We start from the raw sequence: 24,295 nt of genomic DNA on the forward strand, positions 1-24,295 counted from the left end.
CCCTACAAAACCAGCAGGGTGCCCACAGTTTCAAGCTCTCATGGAGCAGAGAGCTGGTGTGGGAGAGTGGATTTGTTCCCAGCTCTGCCACCAGCCTTGCTGCAGGTCATACCTCATCTGTGCTGCTCTGCCTCCTTTTGCACAAATGAGATAACAACACAAAGCTCGATAAGCTTTCAGTGAGGGTGAGTGAAAAACAGTAGACAGAGGCAGTTTCACTGATAAGCAGTTATGAGGTATTGCAGTGGTTTGTGTGTATGGAGGTAGTCAGAGTGCAGCCACGGAAATTAATGCACTATTATATAGATTCATGTGAAAAGACAGCAGTACTAGACATGGGGTAAAGTACTATATATTTAGTTTTATCTGTGTTTCATAGGATTTCTGTAATGCTCATCATTACAGTCCCATCCTTCATAGTCCTTACATAAAGAGTTCCATAAATACCACAGAAGGCTCAGAAATGAAGATATTTCCTGCAATTACATGGGGTGGAAGCAGGGTGACTGGAGCTGGCTGGAGTTATTAATTCACATGCTTCAGAATCCATTGCCAGTTTGAGGCAGGAATAAATCCTTCCCTCTCCTTAAGTCTCAATACAACTCCCTTGGTGAAATATTTTGGTTTTAAAGTCTTTGGAAATCATCAGTAGAGAAGACTTATGAGGCCTAGGTGTCCATGCACAGTCAGTGCCACCCTTCTCATTCAGGTAGTGATAATACTTTCTGTTGATGTTATTGATTAGTTTATAAGCTCTAGGTAAGCTGTTCCTGTGTTCCACTGTATAGAGCCTGAAATAAATTAAGAACTGAGTTTATATAACAAGGATTGCACTGTGAAAATTTTCAACACATAACAGTTATTAAAAAATAATTCTCAATTTGCATCTTGGATCTGAATTTCTGAATTGAGGACTTTTGCAGTTTTAACTCTAATTTGGATTCAGACCAAAAATCAACCTTTTACAGTGTATGTGTAATATACTGTATATAATAAGCTTATATATTTAACAAATATTGAAAGAAGATAATCTGATCACCTGATAAAATGTTAGCATATTTCAAACTGAATTTTATTTTGGCTTTCATACCTCTTCTGGTACTGGGTAAGATTTCTTACCCTAGAAGGAAAGAAGCAAGCTTCAACCTAGTAAGTTCCTAAAGCAAGACAGACAACAACAATAAATTGTATTTTTCCTGGTCTTTTGTTGTGTTTATTTAAAAATTCCAGTTGGAAGATGGTGAAATTGCAGAGTACACAGATGAGAACTTAAATGATCCAAATGTGTTCGCTTTTTCTGAGTCAGTCGGGGGTGGGTGGACTCATTACAAGCCTACAAGCCTATTTTAATGATTGCCCAAACATGATGTGTTTTCTTTAGAGCAGATGCAGCATAAAAGGTGACAAGCCTTTGACTCACACGGATGTGTAGGAAGGACAAGAAGTTTGTTGGGATTTTCTTATTAAATTATATACACACGGAGGTGCTAGTTACTAGACATCTTTCTCCAAAATGCTTTCTCATCAGCTTTTTTACAAGTTCAGGAGGCACTGCTACTCTTAACTGGTTCTGCCTTTTTAGTTGACTGGAAAGATGATGTCTGGGCCTTGAGAGGCACTTAATCAGGGACTAGTGGCATCTCCTCTCAGAAACTGTAAATGGGAGTTAAACAGCAAAAGCTACAGATGGCTGTATTGGTCATGAAGTATTTGAACAAAGGAATTTGAGTGAATAGCTGAAAAATAAGCTCAGAGGATCAGAGACTTTGCAGAAATAGTTTTTAAAGCCAAGTGTTCCATTTGGGCTTACCTCTACCTTTGGGTGCATTGGATCCTGTTATCCAGAATGGCAGGTATCTTTTCATGCTGCTGCCTAGACATTCAGAATGCAGTAATTTGTGAAAGGTCAGTATGTTCTCTTAGAAGTTCTTAAAATGTCTCTGTGTGATTTCAAGAGAAGTATCCAGCACCTGCCCAAGCAAAAAGTGTATAGAACAACTCATTTTTAATGTTACTGTATTGTGCATCGTGCTGGTTTTCAACTGGGGTTCCAAGAAAGTCTTCTGAGGTTTTCAATTTTTTTGTCACTTTGGGGAGTTGAGAATGGAGAAAGACTGAAAAATACCAGTATGTAACATAATAGTGTATGCATTAATCTCTGTGGATATGCTGCATTAAAAATTGACAAAAAAGCACTGAGGTTTCACAGAAACAGAGAAGCTTAACTAGCTAAATCTGCTTTGCTTGTGCCCAGAGATGTTGCAGAAATAAGCAGGTAGAGAACAACTCCTGATGAAGGTAGGCTGAAGTACAGTGTTTTTCTGTCTGGATGTGATTATTTTTGGTTGTTTACCTTTTGCTCACTCAGAGCCTTGTTTTGCAGATGGACCAGCTGCGTATCCTGTCCCGGTGCAGAACACCAAGCCACTGCTTACTGTCAGCTTCACGTCAGGAGACATCAGTTTAATGAGCAATTATGATGACTTGTCTCCTACTATCATCCGCTCAGGGTTGAAAGGTACAAAAAGGAAGCCATTTCTCTCTCTCCTCTGCCCTGTTTTTCTTGTGTTTTTGGTGATGTGTGTATAGATTACATTTTTGTGGCTCTCACTCCTTAACCCAGGAGCCCTCAGTGCTGTTATTGCCATCTCCAGCAGTGACACCTGCTGGAGGAAGAAGCAGGTCTTAGCCGATGGAGTTTTGTGTTTGAAAAAATGTTTCACAGTATTTTTGAGATTGTATTTTTGTGGCAGTTTTGTAGGGCAGTTGATCTGTTTGGCAGTTTTCCAGCAGAATGCATTAATGATTATGGCTCTTTGTTTGAATGTCTCTGCTACACTTTCTTTGCATGTCTAATTCACAAGGTCTTCCATGCTTTTGGTAACCTGGCATAAATTGCAATGCTGCTTTGTTTCTCACAATTATTGAAAACTTGCTAGAATTATAAATTGTCAAGAGGCAAGTTATTCTGAGAGAGGAAAAATTCCAGTGATTAATTACTATACATTTTTCTAAGCAATGTGCATCAATGTTTGTACAATCAGTATTCCATGTAAAATCTTTAATTCACATTGAAATTTTTACTGTTCTTCCCTATTAAAAATGTCCTTTACATTGCTAGCACTCTCAGTGTAATTTACTGTGCTTTGCCTGCAGAGACATTTTAATTCAATACAGCACATGGGCACATACTTAAATACAGGTTCCACTGAAGCTTTTTCATCTCCACAGGTAAATTAGTTTTAAATTAGATGAAAAGAGAATCAGACTGTTGAAGCAAACTCTTAGCTGTCCTGAAATAGTGGGATGTTTTTGGGGAAAAGTTGCCCTAACACCAGCCCCACAATTTTTGGGTGTTCTGTTATGTACAGTAGTCTTAGGAGGTAAAAACCTCACCTTTGATGTTTCTTTTCCATTGCTTTCTCCATCTGTGTCAACACAAGACATGTATGAGAGGCAAAATGCAGCATTGTGAGACAACCCTACAGTCCAGAAAACTTCATCAGCTGAAAGGATCCCAAGAGTGTGGAAAATTGGAGCCAACTTTAAGAAGCTCTTGTGATAATGACTCAGCATTTCTACAGTATTAGAGTATTAGGGTACTGAGCAGTCTTGAGTTATCATCTAGTCTAGCTTTCAGCTGAGAACAGTAGGAGAAACAAACCCCATCTTCTTCTCTGTTTGGAGTTGCAGGGCTCCATCTTGCTGAGGATATATGTCCTATTTCTCTTTCCCCATTGACTTTCTCTAGTGCAAAAAGATTCCTTTAGTATGTCACCCTCCTGTAGCAAAATATTAATGTGCTAGGTAGAGTAGGAATATTTTTATTAGTTATAAACTGGACTACATTTTTTTCATTAGTAGACAAAAAAGCATGCAGTATCTTACTGGATTGGGAATGTGTGTGAGACAAAAAGCTGATTGGGATATAACTGTCTGCTGTTTTAAGCACTGTACAGTGGAAAGTATTTTATGTCTGGTTTTATATAGATGTTCATGCTTCCTATATCTTCATATTTTTTTTCAAGTGACTCAAAATTTTACTGGATTTTATCACAGGCAAGAATGTGCAAGACCACCAAGTATGGTCTTCAGTATTGTCTACAAGTCCTTGTTCATGTGTTTGTGTTTAAAATCTCAAAGTATTGTGCTGCATCTCTGCAGCAGATATCTTTGCCTTTATAGTCTGCTGTAGGCTACTCAATGTATTTTTAAAGTAAGCAATTAGGAAATTATTTCAAACATATATAAATTCTACTAGTTTTGCAGAGCCATCATTTTACTGGGAATGTTTCTGTTAAATTGATAAGGAAAAGACCTTGATAATTTGATTACCCAAATAAAAGTTCTTTTCATCCAGCTTGAACAGTCCTGGTACTTTTGTCAGTCCTAGTAGAGGTCTTGAACTATTCAGATGTATCCTTTTTTTTTTTTTTTTTTTTTTTTGTGCTTTTTAACTCTGTGATTATCATTGCACTGCCACCTGCAGAACTGCTGAGCTACATCTACTAATTGTTCTAGTTAACCACAAATACTGCCTGCAGAGCTGTTGTACATTTACATTGCTCTGTGTTCAAGATTTGCTGATATACATGCCTATGATGTCTGGAAAGTATTTTTGAGGGATGACTGGTCCAATGATTCACTTTTGGACCATTACCCTAGACGAACCCCCCGTGTGATTTTTTTAATCTCTGGGCTGGTGCTGAGAACCTGTTTCTCAGTTATTTTGTGTAAAGGTCCAGTAGTCATTGAAGATCCAGTTGGCAGTGCAGGCATATCACTAGAGCCACACTGTCCTGGGGGGATGCTGCAGCCCACATCAATCCCTTTGCTGCCTTTGCAAATTCTAAGGATTTAGAATTCTAGGACTTTCAGAGAGAGAGAGAAAACTGCTGGACAAAGTAATCACTCCTCTTCCTCTTCTCATGGGGGTCAGCTGAAAGTTTTACCTGAAGATTTGTATCCAAAGGAGACCGTTTTTTCATTATGGTAGTTCCATAGTTATCCAGTTACCAAAAGAGCTGAGGCAGTTTGCCTTGTTTATTTCTAACATGCCTATCTTTTTCCTCTCTGAGAAACATGAATTAAATCCCATTGTAGGTTACTTAGAGGGCTGAAAACTAAGAGAAAACAAGGGGCATACAATGCCTAGCTGTGGAAAAATTACCTTGAGGAACATGCAGCTTCCCTCTGATATGTACAGAAGCATAATTCCCATGAGAAATATCAGAAAGTTGAAATAATATAAAACCATTTAAAATTGCACATAAAAGTCCCTGAAAATGACAAGTTGACAACTTGAAACAATTTTGAGATCCTTCCTGCCAACTCTCATTTCTCTCCTGCTTCTTCATTTGAAGACAGCTTCTCGCCCACAAGTGTCTTCAAAAGGTTCTTGGCAGATTGAGCATCCCAGAGCACAAAAGTTTTGTCTTTACCTTCATTTGGTCTCAGCACAAAACAGATGCCTTTCACCTCTGGTTTAAGAGTAAAAAGATTTAAAAACTAGCTTGGTATTCCTCGAACATGCAAGTCTGCCTTTGAAACACGAGCAGAAATGCAAAATACTCTTTTAGAGTTACTCTAGAAGTGTGACAAAGAACTGGAGGATATAAGGGTTTGAAATAAGCATCCCCAAATGAAGCTGTGGGTGTCCCTCATCATGAGGTGCCTGTAAGAGAAGTAACTGATATGTATATTCATATTCGTGTATATGAGAGATCTGAGTGGTCCCTGTGTGATTCCAGCAAAGCCCTGCTAAGCAACTGAGTAGATTTTCACAAGTCAGAATCACAGAATCATTAGGGTTGGAAGGGGCCTCTGGGGATCAGCCAGTCCAACACTCCTGCCAAGGCAGGGCCCTCTAGAATAGGTTACAGAGACTTGTCTTGGTGGGTTTTGAATGTCTCCAGGGAGGGAGAGTCCTCAACCTCCCTGGGCAGCTTCTTCCAGTGCTCTGCTGCCCTCAGTTTAAAGGAATTCTTCCTCATGTTGAGGTGGAACTTCTTGTGCTTTAGTTTATGGCCATTGCTCCTCATCCTGTCACTGGGCACCACTGAAGAGAGTCTGCAACCATCTTCTTGGCTCAAACTTTTGAGATAATAATGAGATCCACTCTTAGGCTGCTCTAAACCAAACAAGCCCAGCTCCCTCAGTCTCTCTCATAAGAGAGATTCTTCATAGCCTTCATCATCTTTGTATGATGTTGGCAAGTGGAAACATATGATATGGAGGCCATATGTATTTATGGACAAAAGTCTAAGTAGTTTCAGTTTCATGTTATACTGTTGTAACTCTAGTTTGAGTTATGCTAAAAGTTATATTGACAGCCAGTGAGAACACGAAGCATTGCCAGATATTCTGCTTTTTTGCACTGTAGGCCTTACCAGACTCTTTGCTGCTTTCTTAGTAAGATTATTTATCTGCATATTAACTTGATTCCACTTATTTAGCCCAAAGCTGTATGTAGGATCTTCCACATCAGTTTTAACATCTCTAGTAAATTCTTGTCCTTGGGTGTTTAGGAGCAGTTACTGATTGCATTCTAGACTCACCATAGGGAGGAAAATAATGTTTTTTACACTTTTTTTTGTCCCATTTACAAAATAAAGAGTCATTCTCAAAAGCACATTTGTGGCATATTTTCTACTATTTCAATGAAAGGATGTAGGTTTCTAGGTACTTAAGTAACTTTTGAGACCATGTTTTATCTGTTCAAGTCCCTTTGCAGCATGTGGAAATGCTGTTCCTGTTGTTGCTAGTCAGTGGTTATCTTTGTGATTTCAGATGTGGTGGTCCAGTGGTGCACACAAGGAGACCTGCTTGCAGTGGCAGGCATGGAGAAGCAGAACCAGCTGGTTGACCTCAGCAATGGTTCCCTGCTGAAAAGCGCGCTTGTTAAGTTCTACAACGTGCGTGGGGAGCACATCTACACTCTGGAGACACCTGTGCAGGTAGGAGGCAGTTTTAAAGTCTCTTCTCCATGTTTTACTGACATGTTTTTCCCACATTAGCTCATTGCTGTAGACCTGCAATGTAGAAAAGGTTGCAAAATGTCCTAAATCCATCCTAAAACACAACACAGATAAAAATGTGCTATAAACAATGGTTGTTTGCATTAAGGTAGACATGCAAGACTGTACCTGATTCTAAGGTCCACTGTGCTAGGTATTGTGGAAATAGGAAAGGAGAAAGTCTGTTTCTCAAAACCACTGGGCCATGAACAGACAGATAGAAAAAGAAAATTCCATTGTTTTATGGATAAGTGACTGAGGAGAAAAAAAAATTGAATAACTTGCTTAATACTGTAGCAGAGTCAAGAGCTAGACAAAAATATTCCAAGTCCAGTATCATAACTACAATATTGTTACTGTAATATTCTAATGTACTGTCATTTGGTGTGATACAGTAACCTCAGTCATGTAACTTGCCAAGTAAATGCCAGCACATGGTCTGTGAGCTGCTCAGGAGCACAATGTGCTTCATAGGTCTTTGCTGGTACTTCAGAGCCCAGCTGAATGTAATTCTGTGTCATTTTCTGCAGAATAGGGGTCACTCCATTCTGATTTTTGCTGCTAGTAATGAAACTTTATAATAGCTTTTAAATCTAAAAGTGAAGGAAAATGCTGTAGATATTTTAATTATATTTAATGATGATGCCATATATTATCATTTTCTTTTCCAGTACCCTGATCTGGAATGGATGCAAAAGGGTGACATAGTAAACCATCTGCTAAGCCTTTGTGTTTGCTTATATTTAGCATTAACCTGTGCTTATTAACCTTAGCACTCTAATTTAGATAGAATTCTTTAGTTGTGTAAAATGTAAAATAGTGGTCTCTAAAGCCAACCTAAATATGTGCAGTGATATCTAATGCTGATTTAGGATTAAAGGACTTACCCATAAATACGGCTTTATTGTCTCAAACGTAGCCCTTGCAGCAAAGTAGCACAGCCCTTTCCTCTCTGGGTCAGCTCTGAAGAAAACATTTTTATATCAGTGTTGCTTTTTCCCAGCCCAGGTGGAAAGCAAACCTTGTTCTGTTACTTCAGTACCAGAGCTCAGTATGTGCACATTAGCTGTTGATCCTTCTGGTGCCAGGCTGTGCAATCACTCTGTGGTTTGAGCATCAGAACCCACCAGGTCAGGTTGCCCCAAGGTACGCACGTGTGTGTGGGCTTCTCCCTCACTGCTTTGTTCCTGCCAATCTCAAATTCTCCTTCATTTAAATACTTGCATCTCCCTTAGTTCTCCACATATAGCTTCAACTTCCTTTCATGTTTTCAGCACTTCTCCTTTCTCCTCTACTTAACCAGCTGGGAGAAAGCACATACTGTGGCTGATGTGGGGGGCTAATTATTCTGCCATTATGTGGGTGCTTACAGGGCTGAGAGGTCAGGCAGAACAGGTGAATGCCAAGTTTATACTGCAGTATTTCTAATAGTGGAAGTAGTAACATAAACCTTTCTGCTCTTTCCAGCTGCTATTTTTGTTAGGAATAGAAATATTTCAGTGTAATGGAGATTTCTTCCCCCATTGTCAACTGCAGACTAAAAGCCAACAACTTCAGAAGTTGTAAGCAAGGTTGCAAGTGAAGGATGAGGACAGTCAGGGAGAGGCAACCACCACTTAATAACAGAATCAATGAGTCTTTCCTTTGGAAATCAATATAAAAATAACATTCAAACTGATATATTTATGATTATTTAAGAACTGTGTGCGTTAACCTACCTAAAATTAGAACCACCTCTCTTCTTTTATTAGTCAGTGTTTAGTCTCTCTATTTGGTGCATCTAAATTCATATTTACTCAGCTACAGGGGGAAGTGAGGGGTCTTTCAGAAGAATTCCTGTATCTGATCGTGTGGACTTTATTTTCCTATATATTTGATTGCTGGTCAAGCAGTATTACCAGCTAAATGACAGGTATGCTAGAACATTGTTAACTATTTAGTTTACTGATAAAACCAAATAAAAACCACCATTGCAAAAAATATGCTGATAACTTCTGTTATGCTGTACCTCTGCTCCAAAGATGTATTTGCAAAGATGAGAGTGAGTCAGTGGTCCTAGTAATTTGTCTCATGACAAATTCATCAGAGTAAATTAATTAGTTTTCTGTACCATGGCAGTCAGCCTTGTAATGGGATTTTATAAGATTCATCACTGGTAACTGAACTAAAAAAAAATTGAAGAAAAGAAAAGAATTTCCTCATCTTGAACTCTTCTGCTAAGACTTTCTTATGAAGAAGCAAATGTGACTGGAAAAGTGCATTTATTATAAATGAATGTTGTTCTGAATGCAAAAGCCAGAAAAAATAAAACAACCACAAACATAAAAAATAATGGATTATAGGTACTAAACTATTTTCCATGTGGTCCCAATTCTTTGACATAGCAGATGTCTGAAAATTTTATTAGTAAAATATACTGAACTGGTTTTGTTTCTGCTGTTTGTCTGTCCTGTCTTCAGGATATTCAGGAAACAGATTTTATTGTTTATAGCAAAACTCAAAGACTGACAGGATTTATATGTAACTTGGCTGGAATGTTACTGAACATAAAGTCACTGCAAACCCCAGTGGTAGAATAGATTTGGGAACTGCAGGTAACTCATCTCAGTGATGACTGTTGTCATGGATCCCTTCAAGATGTTTTGTATGCTGCCTTCCCCTCCAGCTTTAGTTTTGGCATCCTCTGTCTTGTTTGATTAACTCTCTTAAGCTTTTACCTTCAGTGTAGGAATTTATAGTTCATAAACATGGTTTGCTGACTGTAAAACTCTAGATAAGGAAATCACACTTGTTTAGAAGTATTGAAATATAAAAGCAGTAGCTTTGCTTGAAAAACAACATTGATAAACAGAGTGGTAGAGTTGGCCTAGTGTAGCAGTCACTCCTGTTCCTGGCTCTGGGGCTTCAGCCTGGCATCCTGCAAGGATGTGTTTTCAGAATAGACTGAAAAGAGCTGAAAAAGCAGTGGTTAGGGCTGGTCAAATATTGAACTGAATTCTATGTAGAGAGCATATCAAGGGCTGGTGATCAGATGATGACTATTCAAAAACATGCCATCAATTTCTGTAAAATTTACCTCTTTCTACACCTGTCCTTGTATATATCATGAACACCAATGTGAGGTACCAAAAATAGGCCTGGTTTTTTCATGGTCCTGTGTTTTCAACATTTAAAAATGACATTGCAGGCCGCCCTGCTGGTCATAATATTTTTATTGGAAGAATGTTAATTTCTTACATTGTTTGGTAAGTCCTCACAACCTTTCCCTGCCATCAAGCAGGGATGAGAATAATCAACTCATTTAAGACAGTTTTATAGTCCTGGTAAAATTGTTTACCAAATGCTGCAGCCCAGTTCTGTCACTTTAGAAGTTCTCATCCAATGTGCAGACAGGTCTTTATTATATCAACTAACTGTACCTGCTGTCACTGCTGATTAGAAACAGATGCTTCATATCTTCCTATATCCTGAAATTCAAACAGGAGTCTCCTAAAGGATCTCTTCAAAATTATCTAACTGCTAACTTTAACAAACTTGTGATTTTTTTCTTTTTAATGGTTCAATGTTGTGGCTTATATTTGGTCCCTTCTTCAGTTTTTACTATTTTTTTAATATGTCCCAGAGAGGACCAGGGGAGCAAGAGCATAGATTTAGAAGCTACAATGCAGATCTCTTCCATACACCTTTATTTCTACAGTAAATTTACATTACTTGAAGCTTTTATATTCACTGTGTAGCTGGTGTGAATACAGATTACGTCTCAAGTGTGCCAAAGGAGGATGAGAGTGAGCTAAGCTTCACATGTGGTACAAACAGCAAGATTAAACGTAAAAATCCCATGTTTATCAGTGTAATATCTTAAACCTATTTCAAAGTGGTGTACCAAAGACTAAATCTTTATGGAAGAAGTTTCCAGAAGTCTTTGAGAAGACAACCAACTTGCTGTAGACCTGCTGCTGTCAGCATTTCAGAGACTGGTTTTCTGCTGGAAATGTCCCAGTATCTAAATAAATAGATTTGAGATTATATGATCCTGCTGAAACCTGGTAGTTCTGTAAAGGCTAGAGAAGAAAGGTGCAATTTTAGGTTTAATTCAGATCAAAAGGTTCTGAAAGAAGAGGCTGCTTTTTATGTTATTCAGCTGAGAAGAGCTTGCTTATTTCATTTATTTCACAAAGAGCGTTCAAGTTTGTTGCATCTGAATTAATGTTGCCTTTCATTTATATTGCCTGAAATCAATTTTATTTAGTTGTTATGGGATGAAAACAAAACTTCAAGAAGAGTTCATTTTCTTACAGGAAAAAAACAACAGTTTAGAACTAACTGATAAAACATGCTTTAGGATATCAGTAAGGACCCTGGTGTTCTTTATATAGGCCATAGATCACCTTTGCTGCAGAAATGGATTTTAATCAACACTGAAAATTGAAGACACTTTTCTAAGCAACTCTTTCTGTTAAAATGGAATCTTGTGGTATTGACTTCTTAAAAAGTACTGTAGAAATAGAGAGGATATGAGAAACAGCTGCAAATCAAATAAGAGTTTACTACATCAAAAATCATATCAGGCCAGAGCAGTGGCAGATTTCTCATCATTTGTCTCAGTCAGCTCTTAGCAGTTAGTATTTTTCCCACTGTCAGCAGGAGGAGCAGAGGAATGAAGGAGTGTTAGGCTGCTCCCACAGCCATCTGTGAGCGCCCTGGCAGTTCAGAGGTGTGCACACAGCTCTCAGGAGCCAGGTGGGCACTGCAGCCACTGCACCTTGCACCTTGTCTCTGACAGGGAAGAGAGTGCATCTCCACATCAGCAGTCTGCAGTGAGAGCAAGCAGGCAACCTACTTACACGTCATTCTCTGGATACTATTTTGCAGTTGTGTTCTTCCTCCTGAGAAAAGTCCTGCTAGTTCCTGGGCTTTCTGCCCTGGAATACTATTTTGATTTCATTGCCAGCAGGAATCCCAGTGCCAACAAACAAGGGATTAGTTCAAGCAGCAGGCAGACCCCATGCTCAGGATTTCTGAGCTCAAGGCAGGCAGCAAGAATCAGCTAGAACAGTGTTTTCATTGACTGAGCTGCATACAAGTGATGGAATGTATATAAATTATATTCTTTCCTGTAAGAGACAGTAGAGTGACTTATAAAAAGCAACCACAGAGCTTTGAGTGGGAATATTCATTCCTGTGTGCTTTTCTAAGGAGATCGACATCCTAGCTGGGGTACATATTTGAGTAGCTGTAGCTGACTTTCAAGCCCAATTGGAAAGAAATGGCAAAAGAGCTCTTTGTTGGTTACTTGTTGAGATGTGTTTTCAGTCAGCATTTCTCCTGATAAAGCATCTTTTTTGTGTTTTAGCCAATGGTTTCTAATATATAACTGTCATAGAGCTGTATGTTGGTATTTAAACTCTGGAATTCATTCAGGTATTTACTCAGTTCTTTTACTCAGTTTATGCTGAGATTTTTCAAAGCCAAATGCTATTTTATATGCCAGTGAGATTAGAATATTATCATGTTATATTTGTAGCTACATTTTTTGTTCCTAGCAGGAAAAAACTCCAACATCGAACATGGAGAATAAAATTCTTCCGTTCTAGAGTCTGCTTGTTAGTTTTGTAACAGGTGGATACAACAACTTTTGTCCTTCCTTGTTTTGCAAAAACAGTGCAAATAAGTGGATGCTTTGAGGAGCAATACTTTTCTGTTGGATGTTGGAGGTCAATTGTTTTTTCTTAGTAGAGTTTGAAAAGAAAGCTGTGGCCAGCTCATAACTGACTTGCTGCAGTAATTGATTCATATCCTTTGTCCAGCAAGGGAAAGACTAGGAAGCATAGTTATTGAAAAATATTATTGGAGCAGTACTTTAAAGGTCAGGTCAGATCTGGCATTTGGGTGATATTTTATTTCTCCAAGCCTGTAATGACAGGCTAATTTTCCCTGAAGCTTATCTGAAGTCTTAGCCCTTCACCATAAATTAAATGTTGCTGAAGGCTGGAGAAGCACCAAGGGTCTGACCATGTCAGAGAAAGGAAGGCAAGGTGTGTCTGGTGGTGTGGTGCAAGTGCTTTTTGTTGAGGTTGAAAATATTAAAACATAATGAGGTATGTGGGGAGACTAATTGTACAAATGGAAGAGTAGAAATGTAATGATTTACAAACAGTACTGCACTTGTAGATATTGTGTGTGTTTAACCATGCACCCACTCACATATTGTTTGCATATACATTAATAAACAGAATATAAGAGCATCATACATTGAGAAGTTTAGAAAGTGACTGAATTCTTGTTGCCTGTTGGAAAACGGTGGTGAAGTTTTCAGCTTCTGACTTTCTGCTCTTTGGAGCTCCACAGTGCTGTGCTGCCAGAGGTCTCACCCCATGTTTCAAAGCTTCTGAAAAACATTTCCCTTTAGACTGTGTTTTAGATTGCAAAGGTCCTTGCACTGCTAATATCTAAACCTCTGATTTTCTCTGTGTGCAGCAGTTACCCGAGGAAAGATGTGGTTTTATTTGACTGTGTTTGGATGAAGAGCATCCTACCTGGGTGTGATATATTGGGTTATAATAGCTGCAATATGAGACATCAGGTCTGGGTGTGCTGTACTGGATTATGCTAGCTGGGATATTAGACTTCTCTTCTGCTGTTAAAGTCTATGCAATAAATAAGCATTTGTGTGCCAAGTCACATACCTGTTTGTTCCCTCACTGTGTTTATAGGTAAGCTGTGCTGATGTAAGGTGAACAGCAGGATGCAGTTTGAATCCCACAGTAATGATCAGGTAGATAGTGCTGCCCATGCTGGAATTCAGCTCTTGGGGGAAATCAGGGTCATTTCTACTGTGCTGTTCTCAGGCTGTCATACAGTAGATGTGACAGTGCCTTTTCAACTGCATTTGTTTGGTAAGCAGCTTGAAGTGTCTCATTGCTGCCAGACAGTGCGAGGACCAAGCCACACTCATAAATCATAAAAATACCAATCAGATGGGGATACTTCTTGTGACCTCTCCTCAGATGTAAGGCTGTCTCCCACAGATTATGGTTAAGACATGCCATGTAGAATTATTGATGGTACACAAAGGATTTCTCAATTCTTTCGAAGTTCTCCACCACAAAATGCATTTAGTAATTACTGTGAAAATCACAAGGTTCAATGTTGCTGCTTTCTATTTGCGTATCAGTCAGCATGAAGATTTGTGCCTTTGTGGAGGTGTGTGTGTGGTATTGCCTAGATGTAATTAAAATTAAGTTCCTTCATTCCTCCTACTTCAAAACCAGTATTTTCCTTGAAATTGAAATTTGGGTAAGATGACATAGTAGGGAAGATCTCTTCTATGAAGAAGTTTTTCATCCAATGCTTTATCTTGATGATAAACATTGATATAGTGCTGTGCCAGCTACATTTTGCTTCATATCAGTCACATAAAAATAACTTTTCCCAGTTTTTCGCCTTTAAGCAACTTGAATTTGTAAATGGAAAGGAGGCTTTTTCTCCAGACCAGGTAAACAACTCTGGGCTGATCTAACCCTACTATCTGGTTACCATGCTAATAGAGGAGTGAATAAAAGCTATTATTGGTGGTGTCTTGACCCTGTCTTCTTGTTTGATACATCTTGTGAAAAGATATTCCAAAGATACCCTGACCTTTTAATAAATACAGTTCATTATTTAGATGAAAAACATGTTTACTTAAACTTCTGAGTGTCACAGATTGAAAACAAGGAAGACCTTCACAGAACGGAGTAAATCTTTTGTAGTTCACTGATGGCAGCCTGCTGTACAGTATTCTTCATGGAGTTAGAGTTTCATCTTTACTCTGTGTTGTTCATTGCCACAGAGGTAGCAGATGGCATTGAAACACCACAGGGTGTGTCTGTATAAGAAAATACAGGTGCTTTGTAACACAGAAAGCCAGAGATGACAGGTGGATGCAAGAATTGCTTAGGGGCAAAAATTGTCATCATAGGGCTAGAGGAGGTTACAACAGACTGGTACTTTACAAAAAAAGATGGGATTAGAAAGAAAGTTTAGGGAGCTCCTTGCAAGCAGGAAATAAATATCCTAAGCAGCAGATGTTTATCATTATTCTGTTCCACATTGTGACATTTAGTACCAGTTGGCCCTCACTCTTTCTGTTTTTACTGTCGTGATATGGACTTTTCTGAGCATAGACAAGTAGAAGACAAAAGGCCATTCTCTGTTGCATTCTTGGTGCTCTTTCACAGTTCAGTTCCTCTTCAAAAGAGACATTGCAGCAGAAGACTTGGTGCAAGACAAGAAAGCTGATTGGGTTTTCTCCACTTGTTTTTTAAGTGTCTCTGGGCATACAATTTAACTTCTCAGTTGTAAAATATGAGCTGTTACCAGTGGAGGAAGAATTATTAGATGACTGAATAAATAATTTGGATAGGGCATCAAAAGATCCTGCTTCTCATCACCCTGTGTCTTTAAAGTCGCTTCTCCTATCTAGGTGCTGGATTTGGTAGCTGATTCCTTGTGTGCAGAGCTTTAAGCATTCTGAGTAAAAAGCACTGAATAAATATCAACGGCTGTTTCTGATGATTTGAGATGTTCACATTCTTCTTCTGTGGGCAGTGGTGGGCACCTTTAAGTTTCTGGAAGACTTAGGGTGATGCAATTGGTGCTGAATTCATGTGATCTGACTTTCTGTGCAGCCGTCTTGGAAAGAAATCTTCGGCACAAAATCTTTTGAAGTTGTATCCTTTTGCTCTCCATGCAGCGTCCCATCATCTCCATCTGTTGGGGTCACAGGGATTCCCGCCTGCTGATGGCATCTGGGCCCGCGCTGTACGTGGTCAGGGTGGAGCACAGGGTCTCCAGCCTGCAGCTGCTGTGCCAGCAGAGCATCGCCAGCTGCCTGCGGGATGACAAGGACATCAGCAAGCTGACCCTGCCCCCTCGGCTCTGCTCGTACCTCACCACTGCCTTCATACCAACGATCAAGGTAAAAAGAAAGAAATGTGTGTATTGTGCAGAGGAAAGTGTTACTAGATCTACCCCCTCCATGGTGCTCCTAAGTGACAATGGCTAAATTATAAGATTTTATTTTAAAAGCTTTTGTATCCTCTTCAAGACCCCACTGATGCATTTGGTGCCTATTAAAAATCTGTAAAGAAGGTTCACACATGCTGATCTGCATTATTCCATGGAGATGGCCTTTCCAAGTACATTAAAAGGGTAAAATATGCTGGTGACTCACAAAGACTTCTAAAGAAGCTCATGCTAGTGATAATACTCTGTCACAGAAAGGATTCACGGGGTAAAACTGTTGCCTCTCTACATGTCACATGCATGCTTATATTGCCAGGAAGGTTAGACTTAAGACCTGGGGCTCACCAGACATTTCTATTCTTAATTTTACTGCTCTAGCAGTGCTATGGAATAATGAACCAGGTATCATACTTTTTTCCTGTACCACAAGCAAAATCATCTGCACAACCTGTTTGTTTTGTGGTTTTGCTCTCAGTAACATCTTGGGATTTCCAGACTGTTTATCACTGCCTATAAACCAGAGCATTAGCTGGTAAATGCACGACATTCAAACATGCAAAATCACATTTTGTGATTTTTTTATGTGTGTGTTACAGCAGTTTCTTAAGCCAGAGGTCCTTGTTAAAACAATACAGGGCTGAAAAACTAATTTGAAATCAGTGGGACTGGCCCAGCTTAAATGTGAACAAATTATGCCTACAAAATAATAATTCAGCATGGTTCTATTTGGGTACTGCTAATCAGGGCAATCTGTGCAACTGTAAATCATTTGCTTTGTCAAAGAACAATAAATGCCTTGCTATAACCATAACTCCTGGATCTACAAAGATGCAGAACATTTATCAGACTGGAAGTCTCCAGTTCTTTCTAGTTCTTTCCATCCTTCTCCAATTTCCTGGCTGTCAGGGAAGGCAGGGGAGGGGACAGGATGGGCTGGATGAAGGCAGAAGTTGGCTGGGAGCCCTGGTGGAGATCAGAGGGCTGGACAGGGACACATCGTTGCCAACAGCCTTTGTGTCACCTCCTAGAGGAAAAGTCGGGATGCAGTGTGGTTGTGGCACTGCGTAGCTGAGAGATGAAGTGGGGTTTTCAGAAGCCACATGCCTGTCCTGTTTCGCGGTTGTTTCTGGGGCCTCATCAGCACTTACACTTTACCCTAGCTCATCCACCTCAGCCTATGTTGTCAGCCATGCCATCAGTGCTAGGCAAGGCACCTCTTCCCTGTGTACATTCCTCTTCCCCCTCCAGCGACATTACAGGTCGCTCCTCAGCCTATACCCATATACCCATTTGCCAGGTTAAGGAAGCCTATTTCTTTCCCTACCTTTTATTTTCTTTTACTTTAATTTCGAAAGAAACTCTGTTGACTTATACACATTAGTAGTATTTGTGTCACACAGACTATATTGTCCTAGATGAAAGCAGTCCTGCTGCTTTAGGACTGAGATTTTTCATGGATTAATGTGTAATAGCAGGGCAAAGTAACCCAATCTTTGGGCTTGTATTTCTCTACATGGCACACAAATAGGCCCTCAGCTAGGATGGGACATGTGCTTGCAAGTGATGTAAAAAGTACAAGTTTCTTTCAGGGCTGACAGCATTGTAGCATAGTGGTATAGCATGTACCAATACTAACCAGGAATGGGATCTGAGTGTCCAGGTTCACTTGGAGGGCCTGCAGGAGACAAGATACTCTGATACTTGACCACATTACTCAAGTTCAAAAAGAAGTTTCTGATAAGACCTGGAACTTGAAGACAGGTTTGTTGTCTCACTCAGTGCTCTGACCACAGGTTCAACATTCCTTTTTGACTAGTTTTCATTTTCTGCGTACAGCTGCTTTTGACCTAACTAAATAACACATAGCCACTCAGTCTTGCATGTGGGTCCCGCAGAACTCATGAAGTAACCTATACTAATCTTCACCTCCCAAATTAGAATTGGGTTCAAGTTCAGTTAGTTATGTCGGGACTAAGTCACCACAAGAAAAAAACCCAACCAATATTGGAAAACTTTCTCTCTCCTTCCTCTGTTTAATTAAGCCTCCAATCCCAGACCCAAACAATATGAGAGATTTTGTCAGCTACCCAACAGCTGGTAATGAACGGCTTCACTGCACCATGAAGCGGACAGAAGATGACCCAGAGGTCGGTGGTCCATGTTATACTCTGTACTTGGAATACCTTGGGGGACTGGTGCCCATCCTCAAAGGACGTCGTATCAGCAAGTTGCGGCCGGAGTTTGTTATCATGGACCCTAAAACAGATGGAAAAGCAGGTAGAATTTTGCTCTGTATAAAAATGATTTAGCAATACTTTGGACATTAAATCCTCAAGAGTTTAAAAAAATACCTATATGCAACATGGATGGTCATATCTGATATTTTTTTCTGATGTGAAAAAAATTTTTAGCGTGATCTAGAAGCTTCTGAAATTATACCCTGCTGCCTTCTGTTTTACAGAAGAGAACTTCTTGTATTCTGAGTAATGGAAAATAGATTGGTAATTAGCGGAAAATATTCTTTAGTCTCAATTTTGAAGTCAATTGAATGCTATTCATCCCTCTGAATCACGTTCACTTAAGTTAAAACCATTGGAAATTTGGAGTTTGAAGGCAGAGTGGAGAACATTTAATTTTCCTCTCCAAAGTTTTCTTTCAACTGCTGCCTGTGGATCAGGTTTATGCTTCTGATGACTGAGAGTTATAATTTATACCAGTTTTCTGAAGCAGCACTCAAATTTTCTGGGGCCTGTCTTGATAGATGAAATCTATGGAAACAGCTTGATTTCCACTGTGATTGACAGCTGCAACTGCTCCGACTCCAGCGATATTGAACTCAGTGATGATTGGGCAGCAAAGAAATCTCCAAAAATCAGTCGAGCTAGCAAATCACCTAAACTCCCCAGGTAATAACATCTTGGATATTTCTTCTTCTTTTTCCCCGAGTGGCTTCTCTTCCTTCCTCCCTGCCTCTCCTTCCTTCTCTTGACACTTTGTAGAATGAAAAGTAAACTCCTTTGGGCACATAGGAATCCTCTGTAAGATTGGGATCCTCTATAGGGTGCATTTCTCAGAGATTGGCATAGAGTTGGACTTTGGAGAAGATTTCTGGGACAAAATGTAATGGGAAACAATAGAGCACAACTTCTCTCCAGGCAGTCTCAAAGAAAGATTTTATAAACTCTCCCACTTTTTTTTTTTCTTCTTTCTTGCCACCATGGAATATATATTTCATCCTTTAGACAGACTGTTTTTTACTTTTGTTTGTTACATTTCTGCCAGTGAGCTCTTTAGGTGCTTGAGCTGGTATTCTTGACCCCCTCTCCTTGTATAGTGGGAGGTAGAAATAACTTTGGGCTTAGGATAGGACCACTGAGAACATTTGTGGAGCCTTGGTTTGCTGTATACTAATGTGAAAATCTGTCGGCTGAGGTGTCATGTTCTCATTTCTTGAGACTTTGCTCAACATCTGCATAGCTGAGATCATTCATCTCTACACCTTTTAGGGATTAGTGGAAGATAGATTGTATCTGGCAGAAGTGCTGTAAGCTTTATTAGATTAATTAGAAAGCATCCAGCATGAGTTACTGCAAGTGTGTCAGGTTTTCTGTATCTTCAGATTTGGCCTGTAATTCTCCATCTTGTAGGCTCTACAGTCTTTATTAGTCACTTTGAGGACATCCTAAGAGTTGTCTTCTTCTTACATCTTTCCATTCAAAGACATGGGTTTTGTGCATTTCACCTTGCCCATTGTTGCTTCTAAGTGTTGCTTTACCTGCAGAATCAATATAGAAGCTCGCAAATCTCCAAAGATGTCACGAGCTGCACAGGAGATCTCAAGATCACCAAGGTTACCAATAAGGAAACCCTCCATTGGTTCGCCAAGCCTGACACGAAGAGAGTTTCCTTTAGAAGATATTACTCAGGTATTGTGCACATCGTTACCAAAGCTGATTCAAATGCATTTCTTTCATGGGCAGTGTGTTGTGATAGAGGTCCAATGATCAGCAATAGAAATTTTCATTAAATTGCAATAAGTAGAGAGAACTAGAGAATTGCATTGTCCAGTTCAGTACTAATGTTCCAAAGTGGCAATGGTGTATCAGGTGTTGCTTGGTAAGTACCAGGACCACTTACTTTTGTCGGTGTGAATCCATGTGAGAGGTTTTATTCCACATAGTGTTGTTGGCTTTTTAAAAGTGTATGTGCAAACACTTCATCAGTTTCTCATCTTAATGCCACCATCATTCTTTATTTTGCTAGGGATTGCAGAGATAAGGAAATGTTTGCTTCAGAGGACCACATGATCTGTCTCATAATTAACATAAAACAGCCTTAATTGGAAGGAAGGAAGGAAATGAATTACCACTTTGTGCACTTTGTGGTGTTCATGTCCTCTGGGTAAATGAAACTTAGCAGGCTCTAGAACTGTCTGGGTTGTATATTTCATTAATAACAGCCTGTATTCTTTTAATTTTCTTTTGTTTGGTTTGTTTCTTTCTGCTCTCTTGTTTTCCTTTTTCCTTTATATGAAAAATTCTATAGCAGTTACACAGAGATAAGACCAAAAGCCCTTTGAATAGAGCAGAAGACCCGAGGCTCAGATCCTGCTCCTGATACTGGCAGCATAACTCCTGGCCTTGAAGAAAAATCTATTGGTCTTTCAGACTCATAATATGTGTACCCTGGCAACAGTGGTTTGGGAAGTTGCTTCAGGAGCTCCAGGGGAATATATGTTTGTTGTTATAAGTAATTAATTTGTCTTGTTTATTGTTCTGTAAAGTGATTCATGAGCGTAGAACCAATGGGCAGGGTGTATCACTCTCTAAAGTACAGAATAGCTGTGGTCCTGCTGGGCAGGAGCAGCAAGTGCCAGAAAATAGACCTGTTCTCACTAAGCAGGCATTCTCCACTAAGTGTTGTTCAGATCTTCAATAGCTTCAATCACCCTGTGGCTGTTGCATATATCATTTCTGATGGTGTTAAGATATCAGAATGAACCTTCTTAATGACTGGGTAAAATGTTGCTACATAGGCACTTTAGGCTGTTTCAATACAATAAAAACAAGAGAAACTGAAATTGCATTATCACTTGCAATAGCTTGATTTCTCTGCAGTTTTTTATTAGGGCTTGATACAGATTTTATCAGGTAAAAATTATCTTGTTTTTGTTTTGCAGCACAACTACCTTGCTCAGGTCACGTCTAATATCTGGGGAACCAAATTTAAAATTGTGGGTTTGGCTGCTTTCCTACCAACTAACCTTGGTGCAGGTAAACATAAACTGTTGATTTTTTTGCATGTCAAATTCTTTCTAACAAACAAGAAACTTATGCCATGAGATTTTTTTGTAAGTGATCAAAAAGCTTCTTTAACAAAGCACTTATTTTCTGTGGACAGTGGGAATTAGATTTTATAAAATTCACTGTAACTGAAGGAGATTAAATTATATAAATACAATAATGAGATGATCAATAAAATGCTAAGTCTCACTTGTAATAAAACAGTAAATTAACATTTGAGCCCAGACCTCTATTTTTACAGCTTATTTGAACAAAACCCACACAAATAAAAAAGGGTTTTGCAAGAGGACTATAGAAATAATAAGTTTTAAGTTAGTGAAGTATTTTTAAAATATTTTTATAGTTATTTAGCTACAAATTATACGAGAAAGCTATTACAGCATCATGCTCAAGATTCTTCAGGTCAGTGCAGAACCTCATCATATGGTTCTCCTGCTGGAGCATCAGAAATGTGGTAGCCATCATTAAAAGCAGCAGTTGTCTATCAACCTTTTTCTGGGTAGGCCAGTTCTACCCAATAGTCCTGCTGGAATAGTCCTGCTGGGTGAAAAACAGGTACCACCTTGCAGAACTGAGCTCTGAACTGAAATATTAACAGAAGGCTAGCAGTTTAATGAGCTCTTTAGAGAACTTATTTTGTCCCATGTTGCACTATATAGTTGGGTCTGGAGTAAAGGTGCCATGGATGCAGCATCAGATGAACAGCTTTTGTGGCTGTATGGACTGCTACCAGCAGTTGAGTGACCACAGGTCATTCTAATTCTCTCACTGCCAGTGAGAGCAGATAGGGAAGGATATGAGTGTAGAGTAAGTGTATATACTGATAACTTCTTTCAAATGCTTTACCAGTCTCCAATGGTTTGGCTACCAGGGATTTCCTGAGCCCAATGGGATTTCTTTGTATGTAGTAACCATCAGCAGATTTCCTTTCTGAGAGCTTTGCAGTTTTCCTCTATAAGTTGGTAGCATCATGAAAAGTTTCAGAAGTAGAATGGAAAAAAAAGTATTTTACTTCCATAAAAAGAGATGTAAATACAAGATGAAGTAATTAATTATTTAATTACAGAGATGCTGCTTCCATTTAAAGAGAAATAGCTGAAAGCAACAATCTCTCTCAACCCATTTATGCAAATTGTTACATAGTGATTTGACAAATAATGGCTTGCCCATGCACATGTGTACGGTAAATAACAATATTCATAGCCCTTCTGTCTGCTTGGAATTGCTTCTTCCCGAGCTTTACATGCTATTTGTGTAACAGACATTTTGTTTCTTGCTATATTCTTTCTCTAGTAATATATAAAACCAGTTTGCTGCATCTGCAGCCCAGGCAAATGACAATATATCTCCCAGAAGTGCGGAAGATTTCAATGGACTACATTAACATGCCTGTCTTTAATCCAAATGTTTTCAGCGAAGATGAAGATGATTTACCAGGTAAGGAGGAGCTGGAGGGCTGCTGTGTTGTGGGTTAAGCTAGATGGAGGTCAAGTTGGTTGTGTCATGGTCCCCTCTGGTAAACTCACAAAGCAAAATTGTTTAGTCTGATGGGGTCCTGTAGAACTGAGTTAGAATAAGGCTCATTGTACTACAGGCATTGTTTTCTATAATGTGTCTGCTAATTCATCTTAGTTTGTTAGGAATTCTCCACAGCCTGAAGCCTTGCATTCTGCATCTTGATAGGACAGAACTGTAATGTGTTGGAAACTAAAACAGGTTGTTCTTGAGACCTATGGCATCAAAGCACAGCTGACTGATAGGAGCTTGGGTTGGAGGGCAGGTTCCCATACAGCTCAGCCATCCTTTCAGAACAGATAAATGCTCATTTGGATTTTTATCACTACTAAGAGGCCAAAGTAGTAAAGTAGTCGATAAACAAAACGGGATCAGGAAGAATTTTTCAATTCACTGTAAAAATGTAAAGTAGCAGAAGATTTAAACAGTGCAGGGAAGGTTTGGGCACAGGTGATGATGTGGGAGGTGAAAGGACTGGCAGTACTCAATATCTCCTCCAATCAAAACAAAATCATCATGGCAATAAAATTAACAAACAATAGAAAATAAGATAAATTAATACATTTTCAGAATTTTCATGTTGCTGAGGGATTGCTCAGTCACAGGTTTCCTGAACTATGGAAGTGGCTGTCATGCCAGTACCCTTTAAAAAGGAAGGAGTGTGAGCACTGCAAAACAATTAAAGACTTGTGCTAAAGTCTACTGAAACAAATGGAAATTTCTCATTATTTCAGACCAGGGTTTCAACTGCTGACAGCAGCAAGGCTTTTGTCTGACCCAAGCATCAGAGTAGTCCTCTGGACTTCAAAATAAATGCCTGTATTACTCAAATTAAGCCCATTTTTTTCACAATTAGGAGGACTTGGCTTGTTTAATTTCTGTCCACATGACACTCACCTGTAGTATCTGAAGAAAATAATAGAGACATTGGTGATCATATATATATTATTAATAGGAAGCACCCAACATTTGCTACTATGAAACATTGTCCAAGCTGTCAGAAAGTAATATAAAAGCTAAATAGAAAAGAAAAAAGTTAATACAAATTTTCACATCTCTTTCTGAAAATTGGGTTGAATCTGCACTAAGAAATGACATGGTGCTCATAATTGCAGGTACACCACATAAATTATAGAGACTCTTGTAACAGCTCTTTGAGAAGGCTAGTAAAAGAATTATACTACCCTGTCCTCCATAACAACCTTCCTCTTGCCCACTTTTTCCTTTCAAATTTCTTCTGAAAATTTATTTCTGACTTACTAAATGATGGCTTTCTAAAGCCTGCATATAAAGGAAGAAAGTACCATATACTGAAGGAAAAAGTATTGCAGGGTAAATAATGATTATGTGATAGATTAGAAAAAACACAGTAGAAAGTTGCTCTTGGGCAGTGCAATGTTCATAGTGAGGTACACTTGGAACAGGTGTTTTTTAATGTAGTCAGTAAAGATTTGG

At 39.1% G+C, this 24,295-nt stretch overlaps 1 protein-coding gene across 6 annotated transcripts in view; it reads left to right on the forward strand.

The window, feature by feature from the left end:
- The window catches only part of TULP4 (TUB like protein 4), a 142,844-nt gene that overhangs the window by 111,988 nt on the left and 6,561 nt on the right, over nucleotides 1-24,295 (forward strand). For all 6 annotated transcript variants that reach the window (XM_079331028.1, XM_079331033.1, XM_079331029.1 and 3 more), the window contains 8 exons: nucleotides 2,384-2,518; nucleotides 6,790-6,956; nucleotides 15,751-15,975; nucleotides 18,065-18,299; nucleotides 18,784-18,928; nucleotides 19,804-19,948; nucleotides 21,202-21,295; nucleotides 22,619-22,762. In XM_079331028.1, the coding sequence (XP_079187154.1) occupies nucleotides 2,384-2,518; nucleotides 6,790-6,956; nucleotides 15,751-15,975; nucleotides 18,065-18,299; nucleotides 18,784-18,928; nucleotides 19,804-19,948; nucleotides 21,202-21,295; nucleotides 22,619-22,762 (1,290 nt within the window). The remainder of the gene's footprint in view (nucleotides 1-2,383; nucleotides 2,519-6,789; nucleotides 6,957-15,750; nucleotides 15,976-18,064; nucleotides 18,300-18,783; nucleotides 18,929-19,803; nucleotides 19,949-21,201; nucleotides 21,296-22,618; nucleotides 22,763-24,295) is intronic.

This window comes from Erithacus rubecula, assembly GCF_903797595.1.
Source record: "Erithacus rubecula genome assembly, chromosome: 2".
Taxonomy (NCBI): domain Eukaryota; kingdom Metazoa; phylum Chordata; class Aves; order Passeriformes; family Muscicapidae; genus Erithacus; species Erithacus rubecula.